Here is a 12,922-nt window from a genome sequence, read left to right as displayed (position 1 = left end):
CCTATGCACCCTCGTACCACAACTTATTCCAACCCTGAAACTGGTAAAACATATACTATCAAAGGAAGAGCCACCTGTGAAATGACACGTCATATACCAACTGTTACGTAAACACTGTTCGGCCTTTTACATCGGCAGGACTACCACCCAGTTATCAGTCAGGATGAATGGGCATAGGCAGAGAGTGTATACAGACAACATACAATATCCTGTTGCAGAGCATGCCGTACAACATGACAGTCGTGACCTCGGTGCCTGTTTCACCAAACATCTGGATTCTTCCCCCAGACACAAATTACTCAAAACTCCGCAGGTGTGAACTAGCACTACAACACGTCCTTGGTTCTCACCACCCACCTGGCCTTAATTTACATTAATTCATTCCGTCTCAGCATTTATTCACAGTAACTACTCCTTTCTTCACTCCATTTTAGTTTTCTACATCTTTCATTTTCTGACTTGTCTATTTTTCTGTCCCCCTCCCACCTCTGTTACATACAATGCACTTAGCTTTTCACTCTTATTAACTTGTGCATGATGTTTTAGTAGTAATCTCTGTCGTGCAGATTACCATGTCTTCCACTTTAAGCTCTCAGGTTTTCAAATCTCGTATGGCGCAGTCCCCAACAATCGCTTTCCATCTCATCCCGTCTGGTAAGTCTCCCCAAACCGGGGTTCTCGGTGACTTTTCTGAACTGCATCCCTTTCCCTAAACCTCTCCAGTCCTTTTCCTTCACCCCTTTTCCTTCCCCTTCAACTCTTCTACCAGAAGAAGGAGCCATTGGCTCTGAAAGCTTGTAAAAGTTAAATTCTTTTGTGTGTGTATTCCCCTGCTGCCGCTCGGTGAGTAGATTTTTTTTATCTATCCATTTACATTATATTATCAATAATTGAATATTTTTGTTGTTGTATTCTTGAATAAAAGTATCTTTCACTTACTCTAATACTAATCATTTATATTATTATTATTACTGTATTTTGTTAATTTATATTGTAATAACTTTGTATGGCTCTTCTCTCCTACAGTTTTCTTCTTGGTTTTACTATCCTCTTCTTAGTTTATATTTCAAATAATACTCATTCCTGTCATTTTAAATAATTTGGTATTCCTTTTGTTTCCTCTTGCTAAGCAGTTAGTACTGTTGAGAAATTCCCAGAGTTTCCTTTCCTTTAATTAGTCAAATAGATGAATTGTATGTTTTGATATGTGATACTGTTCTAGGTGTTCTACCTTCATTTGTATACAAAAATCTTGGGTGCTGTGGATTGTCACTATGTATTGGTTTAAATATTGAATTATTTTTTTCCGATCTATCAGCTTTTGAATGAAAATAATACAGTTGTCTGGCTGTACAGGTGTGTGTATATCCTACCAGACTTAAACTTTTTGTGATTGTTTCTGAAACTTATGTCTACCAATCTGTTATTACAGTGTACTCCTGGTAATTCACATGCAGATTATCTGGTTTGCGGAGTATTCATACATCTAAAAACAAATAAATAAAATATGTGGCATATTTTTCTCTAGCAAACAGCAATAAACAACCCTCCATGTGGCAGTAAGTGCCATTTCCTTTGTTAAAAGAACTGCCACATGACAACAGAGTTCAGTTTCCATTGTTATTGGCCAGCTTGTTACATATAAATCTAAACCAAACTCAGCTTTCTGATGTTAATTGGCACTTGAAAGATTTGTAATAGATATGACAGAGAAAAAAAAGAAATGTGTGTATATTGAAACAGAAATTAGAATTAAGTGAAAGATTTGAGAAGGGATAAACTGCTACAAAACTAAGTGCTGATTGTGGTTTTGGAATGCAGACTGTTCGGGACACTAAAAAGAATAAGCAGAAAATACAAGATCTTCTTGGGAAATGCAATTATTGTTCTGGACCCTGTGCACAAAAAAGCATGAAGAGATGTACATTTGATGAATTAGATGCTGTTCCTTGGCAGTGGTTTAGACAAAAACGAGCAGAAGGTGTCATTGTTTCAGGTTCTATGTGTGCCGAAAAACCTAATTTTTTTTTCATTAAGCTCTAGGGTTAGAAGGAGAATTTAATGTCTCATCTGGATGGCCAACCAGATTCAAATGACGTCATGGCATTTGCAAACTTACTATGCAAGGAGATTGGCTTAGTTCAAATGTTGTAGGAGCTGATTCCTTCCAGAAAGAGTTCCAGAAATTCGTGGAAGTAGAGAATTTCACACTAGACCAAATTTATAATGCAGTTGAAAGTGACCTCTATTTTAAATTGTCTACCGACTAGGACCCTTGCTTTTAAGAGGAAGGTTCTAGCTCCTTGCTGTAAGTCTCCTAAAGAATACATTATGGTTTTGTGCACTGCTAATGCTTCTGGGCACCAAAAAGTGAAAAAGAAAGAAAGAAAGTAATAGCCTGCCTGAGCTTTCAGTGATACCACAACTAAGGATCTTCCTGTGCATTGTTACAAGCAAAAAGTAGCATGGATGGATAGTGAAAGTTTCAAAATCTGGTTCCACAGACATTTTGTGCCACAAGCTCAGCAATTTCTAGAAGAGAAAAGATTGCCACAGAAGGCTCTTCTGTTGTTTCACACTGCCCCTTCACATCCCAGTGAGAGGATTCTTGTATCTTGATGATGGTCTCATCATAACTAAGTTTTTACCTCCTGATATGACTCCCATTATACAATCAACAGGCTAATGCATAATTGCATTGACATAACATTACCAGGCTGGTCTACTGAATAATGCTAGTTGATGTGGATGATTTGGTGGGGTTTTTGGAAGAAGTTGACAATTCTAGTTGCCATACATGGTGTTTCTGATTTCTGGCAGGAAGTCAAACCATGTACACCAGTTTGATCATGCTGGAAAATTCTTCCAGATAGAAAGTGATTTTCAAGGTCACAGTGATGAAGAAATAACAACTCCACTAATAATGAACCTAGCAATGGGTTTAAATGGTTTTGAAGATGTTGGTGAAGTAAACTTGAATGAGTGACTGAAGATTAATGCATGGCAATCTGGCTTCCAGTACATGTTTGACGTCGAAATTGTTACTATTGCTTCACAACAAAACAAAACAGAGAACAGTGAATGTGAAACTGGAGCTGAAGACAGTGACATTGTCAGTCATTGTACCACATTACAGTGTGTTGATACTCTTCTACATTATATGGACCAGAGGGGGTTTCATTACAATGATCTTTTTGCTGTAAGAAAAATTCAAAATGCCCTGCAAAAAAGTCAATTCCTCTCCGAAGCAGATCAACATCACAGGGTATTTTAAGAATTAAATAGGCCTACAATACTTTTGCACAAAACTTGAGTAAACTTTTGGAAAAAAGAGTACATGTCCGAAATACCTTGATTATTCGTGTTTTTCAGTTATTTGTGCATCTTCTCCCTCATGTTATTGCAAATAATCTGGAGTATATTGTATTTAACAAATGATGTACCTCATGTTCAGTCAAGGCAAAGCCCTACTATGTATCAAAAAGGTACTGGTTTTTTTTCTGTTCCAGAATCAGGACATCCCTATTGAAAATACAACAGAAACTCTAGGTACTATGGCAAAAGTGTGTTTGCGGATGCTGGAAAATCCGTAAGTATACAGTCGTATACTGTATCTGAATACGTGTTTGTCAAACAAAGTGTAAAAGTACTCTACGTTGACATTATTTTCTTTTTTTTTTTTTTTTCTTGTGCAGGAATTTGATAGCACAGTTCCAAAGAGAAGAAACCCAGCTTTTCGTTCTACGAGTAATGGTTGGACTTGTCATTTTGTATGATCATGTACATCCACAAGGAGCATTTGTGAAGGCTTCTAATGTTGATGTAAGTGTATTCTGAATTGTTTATACAGCATCGTGAGACTGTTCTTGGTGCTTTGGACAAACAATATTATTGCAATATTTCCTTCTTTCATGTGTTTTTTGACATGTAAGAATGCTGTGTTATTATACATTTACAAAATTTGCAGGTAAAGGGTTGTGTGAAGCTCCTTAAAGATCAGCCTGCTGCTCGATCAGAAGGTCTCTTAAATGCATTAAGGTTTGTATTTATGTATAAACATTTAAAAATACCGTTTGACAAACACACAGTTTGTAGTCCATAGTCTTTTTTAAGTATGATGGTCTGTTTTGCTCATTAATAAAATGTGCTTATTTGAAGTGAACGTTTACTGTGGAAAAAAGCAGCAGGCAGTGTCCTGTGCTCATTTTTATACGTATACAGAGCATGTATCTTTTCTGCAAACTTCCACACCCACAATAATGTTGAATTTGTGTGATCATCTTGATATAAAAACGTTACACTGGACAAAAAGCATGCATCACTTGGCTTCATTGGGCATGGCTCTATTGAAGGGGGTTTGCCCATGCTTTCCTCTGACCTTTAAACAAGCAGTGGGGGACCTGCAGTTTAATATGGAATACAGATCCCTCCAGGGAAACTGAAAAATTGGCCTAGATCTGTGTACAAGGGTTCAGACCTTCTGCTGTAACTTTGTATGGCAATGTTAATTATATCTCTGAACATAACAGAACCTCACTAGCGCCATCAGATGACACATTCAAGCCTTCTACTCTGTGATTTCACAACTGTAGATGCTAGCCATAAAAAAGTGTATTGAAAAGTAATGCCTCGTTTCTCATAAAAAATTTAACACAACATATTATAGCAGGATTACTATGAACTGTCCTCTGCACAACACTACTGCTCAACATGTTCACTGTGCATTTTTCACACATTTGCACCATCATGGAACACAGGCACCGAAACTGGTTTGGTAAAATTCAGGGTTTTCGTTCATAACCCAAAAAAAAAATAAAAAAAAATAAAATAAAATAAAAAAAGGTTTCACTTTTGATTATGAACTCTAATGCTTCTGTCTCCTCAAATCACTTCATTAACATGTACTTTTCAGAATACAAGTCAGTCTTCAGTTGCTATTATATATTAGCTTGTTTTCGGTTGGCATATGTGACAGATGATGTCATCAGCAACTATGCAGTTTATTTGCATTGTCCCTTTCTCCATTACCTAACTTCTTCACTGAAGGCCACACATTGCTCATGTCCATTACAGTGTCCCCCTAAACTTTATTCATGGATGAGGTTAAAACAACTTTAAAACCATGGGTAAAGAAGCAAAAGCCTGAATTTTTCCCAACTGGTTTTGATGCCTGGGTTCATCTGTGGTGCAAATATGTACAAACCTGTGGTGACTGTCTTGAATGGTAGTGTTCCATAAAGGACAGTTCAGCCTATGATCTGTATTAATTCTCCTGTTATATGTTCCTTATTAAATTTTTTATGACACAAGAGGCATTATTTTTTTGATCCATCCTTGTACATATTATGCATTGTACATTTGCCCACTACTGACAGATCCATCTTAGTTGGCACTGAAATGCCTTTTCATTCATTGGAGGCAACTGTACAGAAGCAGAAAAAGCACTTTTGTTACACATTGCTGAAGACAGGATAAATATATGTGTTTGAGTAATCAGATTTGTTTTTTTTACCATTAATTAAAAAGCATAACTGTTCTTCCAGGTACACTACTAAGCATCTGAATGAGGAGGCAACACCAAAGAATATAAAAAATCTTCTTGCAGCATGAGGAACACTGCTATTTAGTGATAATATTGTTATCATTGCACAGTTATAGGTGTTCTGCTCAATGTGTACTCTGACACTAACTTGAGCAGGATGACAAAAACAGCAGATGTTTTGTGTGACATATGTGCATATGAATAAATCAATGGATTATATAGAGAAAATTCATATTTGTGTAAACATTCAAACAGCAAATGTTATCACCAGTGTGTGCATTACAGTACATGTGAAATTGTGTATATTGTGTCTCTTGAAAGTCTGCATTGAAAAGGACTGGTTGCTTAGTGTCTGTTGAAGTTCTTGCCAGATAAACACCCTTAAAATTAGATTGGTTATGCATCTTAAAAATACAGTGGGCAAGAAGCAAGCAAATTATTTGAATGTGTGACTGCCTGCTAAATGTGGACAGTTTGTGAAATTATGGTCCATATTATACAAGTTGCTGTTTCATGAGAAACAAACTATGGAGTTCCATGGACATAATTCACTTTAAAAAAGTCCAATTCCATCATGATTAATGTGGTTACAAGTTGTTCCAGTAAAGCTTTAAAATTTTGCCTGCAATAGAGTAACTCTATTAAAATTCTTTATGTTTATGTGACGGTAAACTCCTTGAAGAAAAGTATCAGAGCAGATTATTATATTAAGTATTACTTTTAAGTTTATGTGAACAAATGTCCGAATTTATTTATGTAACCATATTAGGCTGCCTGTACATTTCAATCAACTGATTATTTAATAAACCAGTTGAAGTTTTATTAAAAAAAACTTGCATGTCCCTCACTTACGTAGTGACATGCTGGATAAATATCCTTCATTCTCTTCCGTAGTGTTCTTATAATGAAAGAACCTTCCAAGTGATGGTTTTCTTTATCACTCTTCGAAAATATTCAAGCTTCCATTATGATAACTGTGATGCATATTGTTTGGTGTCACTGCCACTGTTTGAAAGAGTCTCTTTTGCTATTGTGTGTTCATTGAAATATATTAAGTGTTTTAATTTATTAACAAAATGTCAAAATGTATAGGTCACAGCAGTTGATACAAGAATAGAAGTAGATTTTGACTGATGCTCCATTGGCATGGGCAAGTGTGTGTGTGTGTGTGTGTGTGTGTGTGTGTCAGATTTTTTAAAACAGTTTACACGGCGTAGTTACTCAACTGCAAAATGAGAGCATGATATGTGCAACAGAAAAAAGGCACAATTTAATGCGTATGCTCAAGAGATCATTCCACACATTTTTTAAATAATTTTGTGAATATGCTTTGAAGTTATTACATTTTCAGCCGTGCCTGTTGTAAAGCAATGTATTTAAAAAAGAAATTAAAATTATTCTGTCAGAACTGAAATTGCACTTGAAGTTGGATTGATGCATGCATGCGTGCACATGTGTGTGTGTGTGTGTGTGTGTGTGTGTGTGTGTGTGTTGCTGCAATTTTTTTGGTGGGATGGGGAGGGTTTTTGGCGAGATGGGAAAGCGGGGGGGGGGGGGGGGGGGGTAGGTAGGGAGTTATACAGTTCTCTAAATAAGAGCTAAAAGGCTGTTTATTATGAGGCCAAGCATTGATAAATCTTGTTTCATACTACTTTGAAAAGGACTGATTATATACCATAGAAAACACAACTTTAATTTGAAAACTAAATGCACATGTGAATTCAATTTGCAGTTTTGTCTTCCTGTTCTGCTTAGTGTTTTTCATACATCGTGTACCTTTGTTGGGGTGTATTTAGATATTTCCACCCATAAAAAAGATGTAGTGAGGACAGTTTCAAATATATATGTGACATCTTAGGACACTATCTTACAGCTATTTTCTGTCTTTCAGTGACAACTGTTATTTACTTCTTACCATTTTTCTTGAAATATTTCTTTTCCCACATACCCCTAAAAACACTCCAACCAAGCAATATCCATTTTCAAAATATGAATTTCAAATCCTTGTTGGTGAGGTACTGCTATCAGGAACAACTGTTTATTGCTGCTCTCTGGCTGGCTTCTGTAATGTCTTACCACTGCTGTTTGATTCTAATTGTAGAATTAATTACAGTGCACAAAATATGAAAGTACAAGACACATTGTGTTCCCTATTCAGAGTGATACTAGACATAACAGTGTCATACAGAAGTTCCTGATTTATACTGCTACTAGGCACCAGAGAATAGTACTGCAGCACTCTGCAGTTATCAATATAATATATTCTTCCCATAAATTTGCAGAACTTCATTTTGTGCAAAGGTGCTGTGATGAAGTGTCTAGATTGTATCGTTAAGTGTAAATTTTTTAATACAAGAAAAATATGTAGAACAGAGGGAACATTTTACTGAAATATTGTTTGCAGATATATAATGGTTCACTGTGTCCTCAGTTTATAAGAAACTGATATAATTTTATGAAGAGAGAGCAGAACCACCTGTATGTAGGACTGTATATACAGGCAGTCTCACTATTGAAATGTTTAGAGTAATCACCTTTACCAACACATATGAATAAGAAAGGCTTTAATACGTTGTCATATCAATCAAGAAATGTGTTAATAAATAATTTTTATTTATTTCTGTACATAAATACTTGGAATTTATATAATGTTACCATTTGTATGTTAATGAAAATAGGTGCACAAACGTTGCTATAAATGTACAAATTTTTATCTGCATGTGTGTAAAACAGAAAAAGTGGTGTGCTTATAATAGCATGAATGGTCTGTATATATAATGGAAGACATTTCAGCATGTGTACAAATTGTCTTTAGTTTTTATCTGCACTGTGTTACAAAAGTGAGTAGTTTGCAGTGATGTAAGTGATGTTTGTGGCAGAAATTGTGTATGCTGATTCTAGATTAGACAATACTCGACAGAGGATAAAATGTTTTTGTTAATGTGTTATGAACCTGTACTTCCAGTTTTAAATGAGAATGAGTACCAGTGTATGTTTGAAATTTGTGATAATGATTGTGTAATTATGTTTATTTTTGTTAGTGTTTGCTTGTGTACTTTGTGAAAGTTCAAAGTTGTGTTTGTAAACTGTGCCTGGTGACATTATTTTAATTATTAAAAGTAAACCTTATACAAAACTCTATGCAATAAAAGTTTATTCGAGCTTCCTGTTTTCTTTAGTAAAATAGCACTGAACTCTGTGACTCTTGAAGACTGAAGTACACTTATGCAATAAAAATAATTCTAATTCTTTGACTGCAGGAGACTTTATAAAGATGTCATTTAAGGGCACATGATTTGAGTTGTTAAATTTCGGCTTTTCTGTCGGTGAAATTTCTGGTAACATTTGCATCTTTTTCTGGTTCTGTGTCAGAGGTTATTTTGTTTCCATGGGCTCCAAAAACATTCAGCAAGCTTTATAAAGCTGGTGGAAGCTGTTGGCAAAGCACTGATGTTATATGGCTTTGGATCCACACAGAATGAGTTTCAGGTAACTATACACCTTGATAACGATGCTTATGTACCCCATTGTGGGTAGTAGTGCCAGAACTCATCCGTTGATATAATGGTTTATTGAAAATATCCCTCTTGGTGACATGACTATCTTACTGACTTCACATCATTTCAATATAAATGATATAAGAGATCCATGGAATTTGGAATTAATGATGTCAGTGATATCCAGTAATTTTTGTCAGTGTTTCACTTTCCAAGTCAACATATTGCACCAAAAAGAAATAAAGATTGTCTGCTTACTCAAATCTTGCAATTTGTAGCATTAACATTGTAATTTCATTCATCAGTCTGAAGTATAGTTGTAGAACTACCATAGGTAGACTGCCAGAAACGAACATAGACTATGGTAGTTTTCCTTGTATCCTTGGTCAGTTAAGATTATAACCATGTTACTTTTTCACAAGGTGTTTCACACACTGTCAGGCATTACCTCATTCTGATCACTGTGTTTGCATATGTGACCAATGTCTAAGTAGATTCCCTTAGAAACTAGAAGGGCACTATGGTTGGCCCGCTAGATGGCGCTGCCATAGGTCAAACAGATATCAACTGTGTTTTTTTTTAAATAGGAACCCCCATTTGTTATTACATATTCGTGTAGTACATAAAGAAATATGAAGGTTTTAGTTGGACCACTTTTTTCGCTTTGTGATAGATGGTGCTGTAATAGTCACAACCATGTGGCTCACAATTTTAGATGAACAGTTGGAAACAGGTAGGTTTTTAAAATTAAAATACAGAATGTAGATACGTTTGAACATTTTATTTCGGTTGTTCCAATGTGATACATGTACCTTTGTGAACTTATCACTTCTGAGAACGCATGCTGTTACAGTGTGATTACCTGTAAATATCACATTAATGCAGTAAATGCTCAAAATGATGTCCGTCAACTTCAATGCATTTGGCAATACATGTAACGACATTCCTCTCAACAGTGAGTAGTTCACCTTCCGTAATGTTAGCACATGCATTGACAATGCAATGACGCATGTTGTCAGGCGTTGTTAGTGGATCAAGGTAGCAAATATCCTTCAACTTTCCCCACAGAAAGAAATCCGGGGATGTCAGAGCCAGTGAATGTGCGGGTGATGGCATGGTGCTTCGGCTACCAATCCACCTGTCATCAAATGTGATATTCGATGCCACTTCAACCGCATGCGAGCTATGTGCCAGACTTTCATCATGTTGGAAGTACATTGCATTCTGTCATGCAGTGAAACAGCTTGTAGTAACATCGGTAGAACATTACGTAGGAAATCAGAATACATTCCACCATTTAGATTGCCATCAATAAAATGGGGGCCAATTATCCCTCCTCCCATAATGCCGCACCATACATTAACCCGCCAAGGTCGCTGATGTTCCACTTGTCGCAGCCATTGTGGATTTTCCGTTGCCCAATAGTGCATATTATGCCGGTTTACATTACCGCTGTTGGTGAATGACGCTTCGTCACTAAATAGAATGCATGCAAAAAATCTGTCATCGTCCTGTAATTTCTCTTGTGCCCAGTGGCAGAACTGTACACGACATTCAAAGTCGTCGCCATGCAGTTCCTGGTGCATAGAAATATGGTACGGGTGAAATCGATGTTGATGTTGATGTTGATGTAGCATTCTCAACACCGACGTTTTTGAGATTCCCAATTCTCGCGCAATTTGTCTGCTACTGATGTGTGGATTAGCCACGACAGCAGCTAAAACACCTACCTGGGCATTATTTGTTGCAGATTGATGTTTCACATGTGGCTGAACAATTCCTGTTTCCTTAAATAACGTAAGTATCCGGCGAACGGTCTGGACACTTGGATGATATTGTCCAGGATACCGAGCAGCAGACATAGCACACGCCCATTGGGCATTTTGATCACAATAGCCATACATCAACACAATATCGTCCTGTTCCACAATTGGTAAACAGTCCATTTTAACACGGGTAATGTATCACGAAGTAAATACCGTCTGCACTGGCGGAATGTTACATTTGTGACTACTACAGTGCCATCTATCGCAAAGCAAAAAAAGTGGTCCAACTAAAACATTCATATTTCTTTATGTAGTACACGACTATGTAATAAAAAATGGGGGTTCCTATTTTAAAAAACGCAGTTGATATCTGTTTGACCTATGGCAGCACCATCTAGCGGGCCAACCATAGCACCATCTGGTTTCTCCTTCAAGCTAGACGAGTTTTGTTCTTTGTAGTTTTTTCATTTGATGCTTATTTCATGAGATATTTGGCCCAGTCACTATCAATGGACCACCCTGTATAAAGGGCCATGTAACCTACAGAACATTTTTGTTCTGCATTATACCCCCCCCCCCCCCCCCCCCCCCCCCCCCCCCCCCCTTGCCATTGCTTGGGTGGCTTGTGTGCCTCAGCAATACAGATAGCTGTACTGTAGGTTTATGACGGTGGAGATCTGTTGAGAAGCCAGTGAAATGTGTGGTTCCTGAAGAGGGGCAGTATCTCTTACAGTAGTTACAAGGATAGCAGTCTGAATGATTGACTGATCTGGTCTTGTAACATCAACCAAAATGTCCTGGCTGTGCTGGTACTGCAAATGGCTGGAAACAAGAGGAAACAACAGCCGCAATTTTTTCCTGAGGGCATGCAGCTTTACTGAATTGTTAAATGACGATGGCATCCACTTTGATAAAACATTCCAGAGTCAAAATAGTCTCCCACTCGGATATCCAGGCAGGGACTACTCAGGAGGATGTCATCATCAGGAGAAATAAAACTGGCATTCTGCAGATCGGAGTGTGGAATGTTAGATCCCTTAATCACTCAGGTAGATAGAAAATTTAAAAAGGGGAATTGGATGGATTGATGTTACATACAATGGAAATTGGTGAAGTTCAGTGGCAGGAGGAACAGGGGTTGTGGTTAAGTGAATTACAGGGCCATAAATACAAAATGAAACACAGGGGTAATGCAGGAGTAGGTTAATTATGAAAAATAGGAATGCTGGTAAGCTGCTATGAACAGCAAGTGAAAGCATTATTGTAGTCAAGATAGACATGAAGCCCACATCCACTATAGTAGTGCAAGTTTATACGCCAACTAGCTTCGCAAATGATGAAGATATTGAAGAAATGTATGATGAAATAAAAGAAATTATTCAGATCATTAAAGGAAATGAAAACTTAAAAGTGATGGAGTCACGGGGATTCGACAGCAAGAATAGGAAAAGTCACAGGTGAACATAGACTGGGTGAAAGGAGTGAAAGAGGAAGCCGCCCGGTGAAATGCACGGAGCATAATTCATTCATGGCAAACACTTTGTTTAAGAATCATGAAAGAAACTTGTATGCATGGAAGACACCTGAGACACTGGAATGTTTCAGATTGATTATATAATGGTAAGACAGAGAATCGGAACCAGATTTTAAACTGTAAGACATTTCCAAGGTCAGATATGGACTCTGATCACAATGTACTGGTTATCAAATGTAGATTAAAGCTAAAGAAATTGCAAAAACGTAGAAAATTAAGGAGGAGGGACCTGGATAAGTTGAACCAGAGGTTGAAAGTTCTGGGGGTAGCTTTAGGCAATGGACTACTAGAACAGGGGAAAGGAACACAAGAGAACATGAATGGGTAGCTTTAAGAGATGAAATAGTGAAGGTAGCAGCGGATCAAATAGGTAAAAGGGCCAAGTCTATCATAAATCCTTGGATAACACAGGAGGTACTGAATTCAGCTGATGAAATGAGAAAATTTAGAAGTGCAGCAATTGAAGCAGGTGACACGGAATACATATGTCTAAAAATGAGATTGGCGGGAAGTGCAAAATGGCTAGAGGACAGATGTAAGGATTTAGAAGCATATTTCACTACTGCAAAGAAAGATGCCAACT

The 12,922-nt window shown here is 37.1% G+C and overlaps 1 protein-coding gene across 5 annotated transcripts in view; it reads left to right on the top strand.

Moving 5' to 3' along the window:
* The window catches only part of LOC126175267 (CYFIP-related Rac1 interactor B), a 398,870-nt gene extending 391,802 nt beyond the window's left edge, over positions 1 to 7,068 (top strand). For all 5 annotated transcript variants that reach the window (XM_049921917.1, XM_049921916.1, XM_049921920.1 and 2 more), the window contains 4 exons: positions 3,510 to 3,589; positions 3,696 to 3,822; positions 3,968 to 4,038; positions 5,544 to 7,068. In XM_049921917.1, coding sequence (XP_049777874.1) covers positions 3,510 to 3,589; positions 3,696 to 3,822; positions 3,968 to 4,038; positions 5,544 to 5,610 — 345 coding nt within the window. In that variant the 3' untranslated portion in view covers positions 5,611 to 7,068. The remainder of the gene's footprint in view (positions 1 to 3,509; positions 3,590 to 3,695; positions 3,823 to 3,967; positions 4,039 to 5,543) is intronic.
* Positions 7,069 to 12,922: the final 5,854 nt, after the last annotated feature.

Source organism: Schistocerca cancellata, chromosome 3 (genome assembly GCF_023864275.1).
Source record: "Schistocerca cancellata isolate TAMUIC-IGC-003103 chromosome 3, iqSchCanc2.1, whole genome shotgun sequence".
Lineage (NCBI taxonomy): Eukaryota > Metazoa > Arthropoda > Insecta > Orthoptera > Acrididae > Schistocerca > Schistocerca cancellata.
This window is presented reverse-complemented; position numbering and strand designations above follow the sequence as displayed.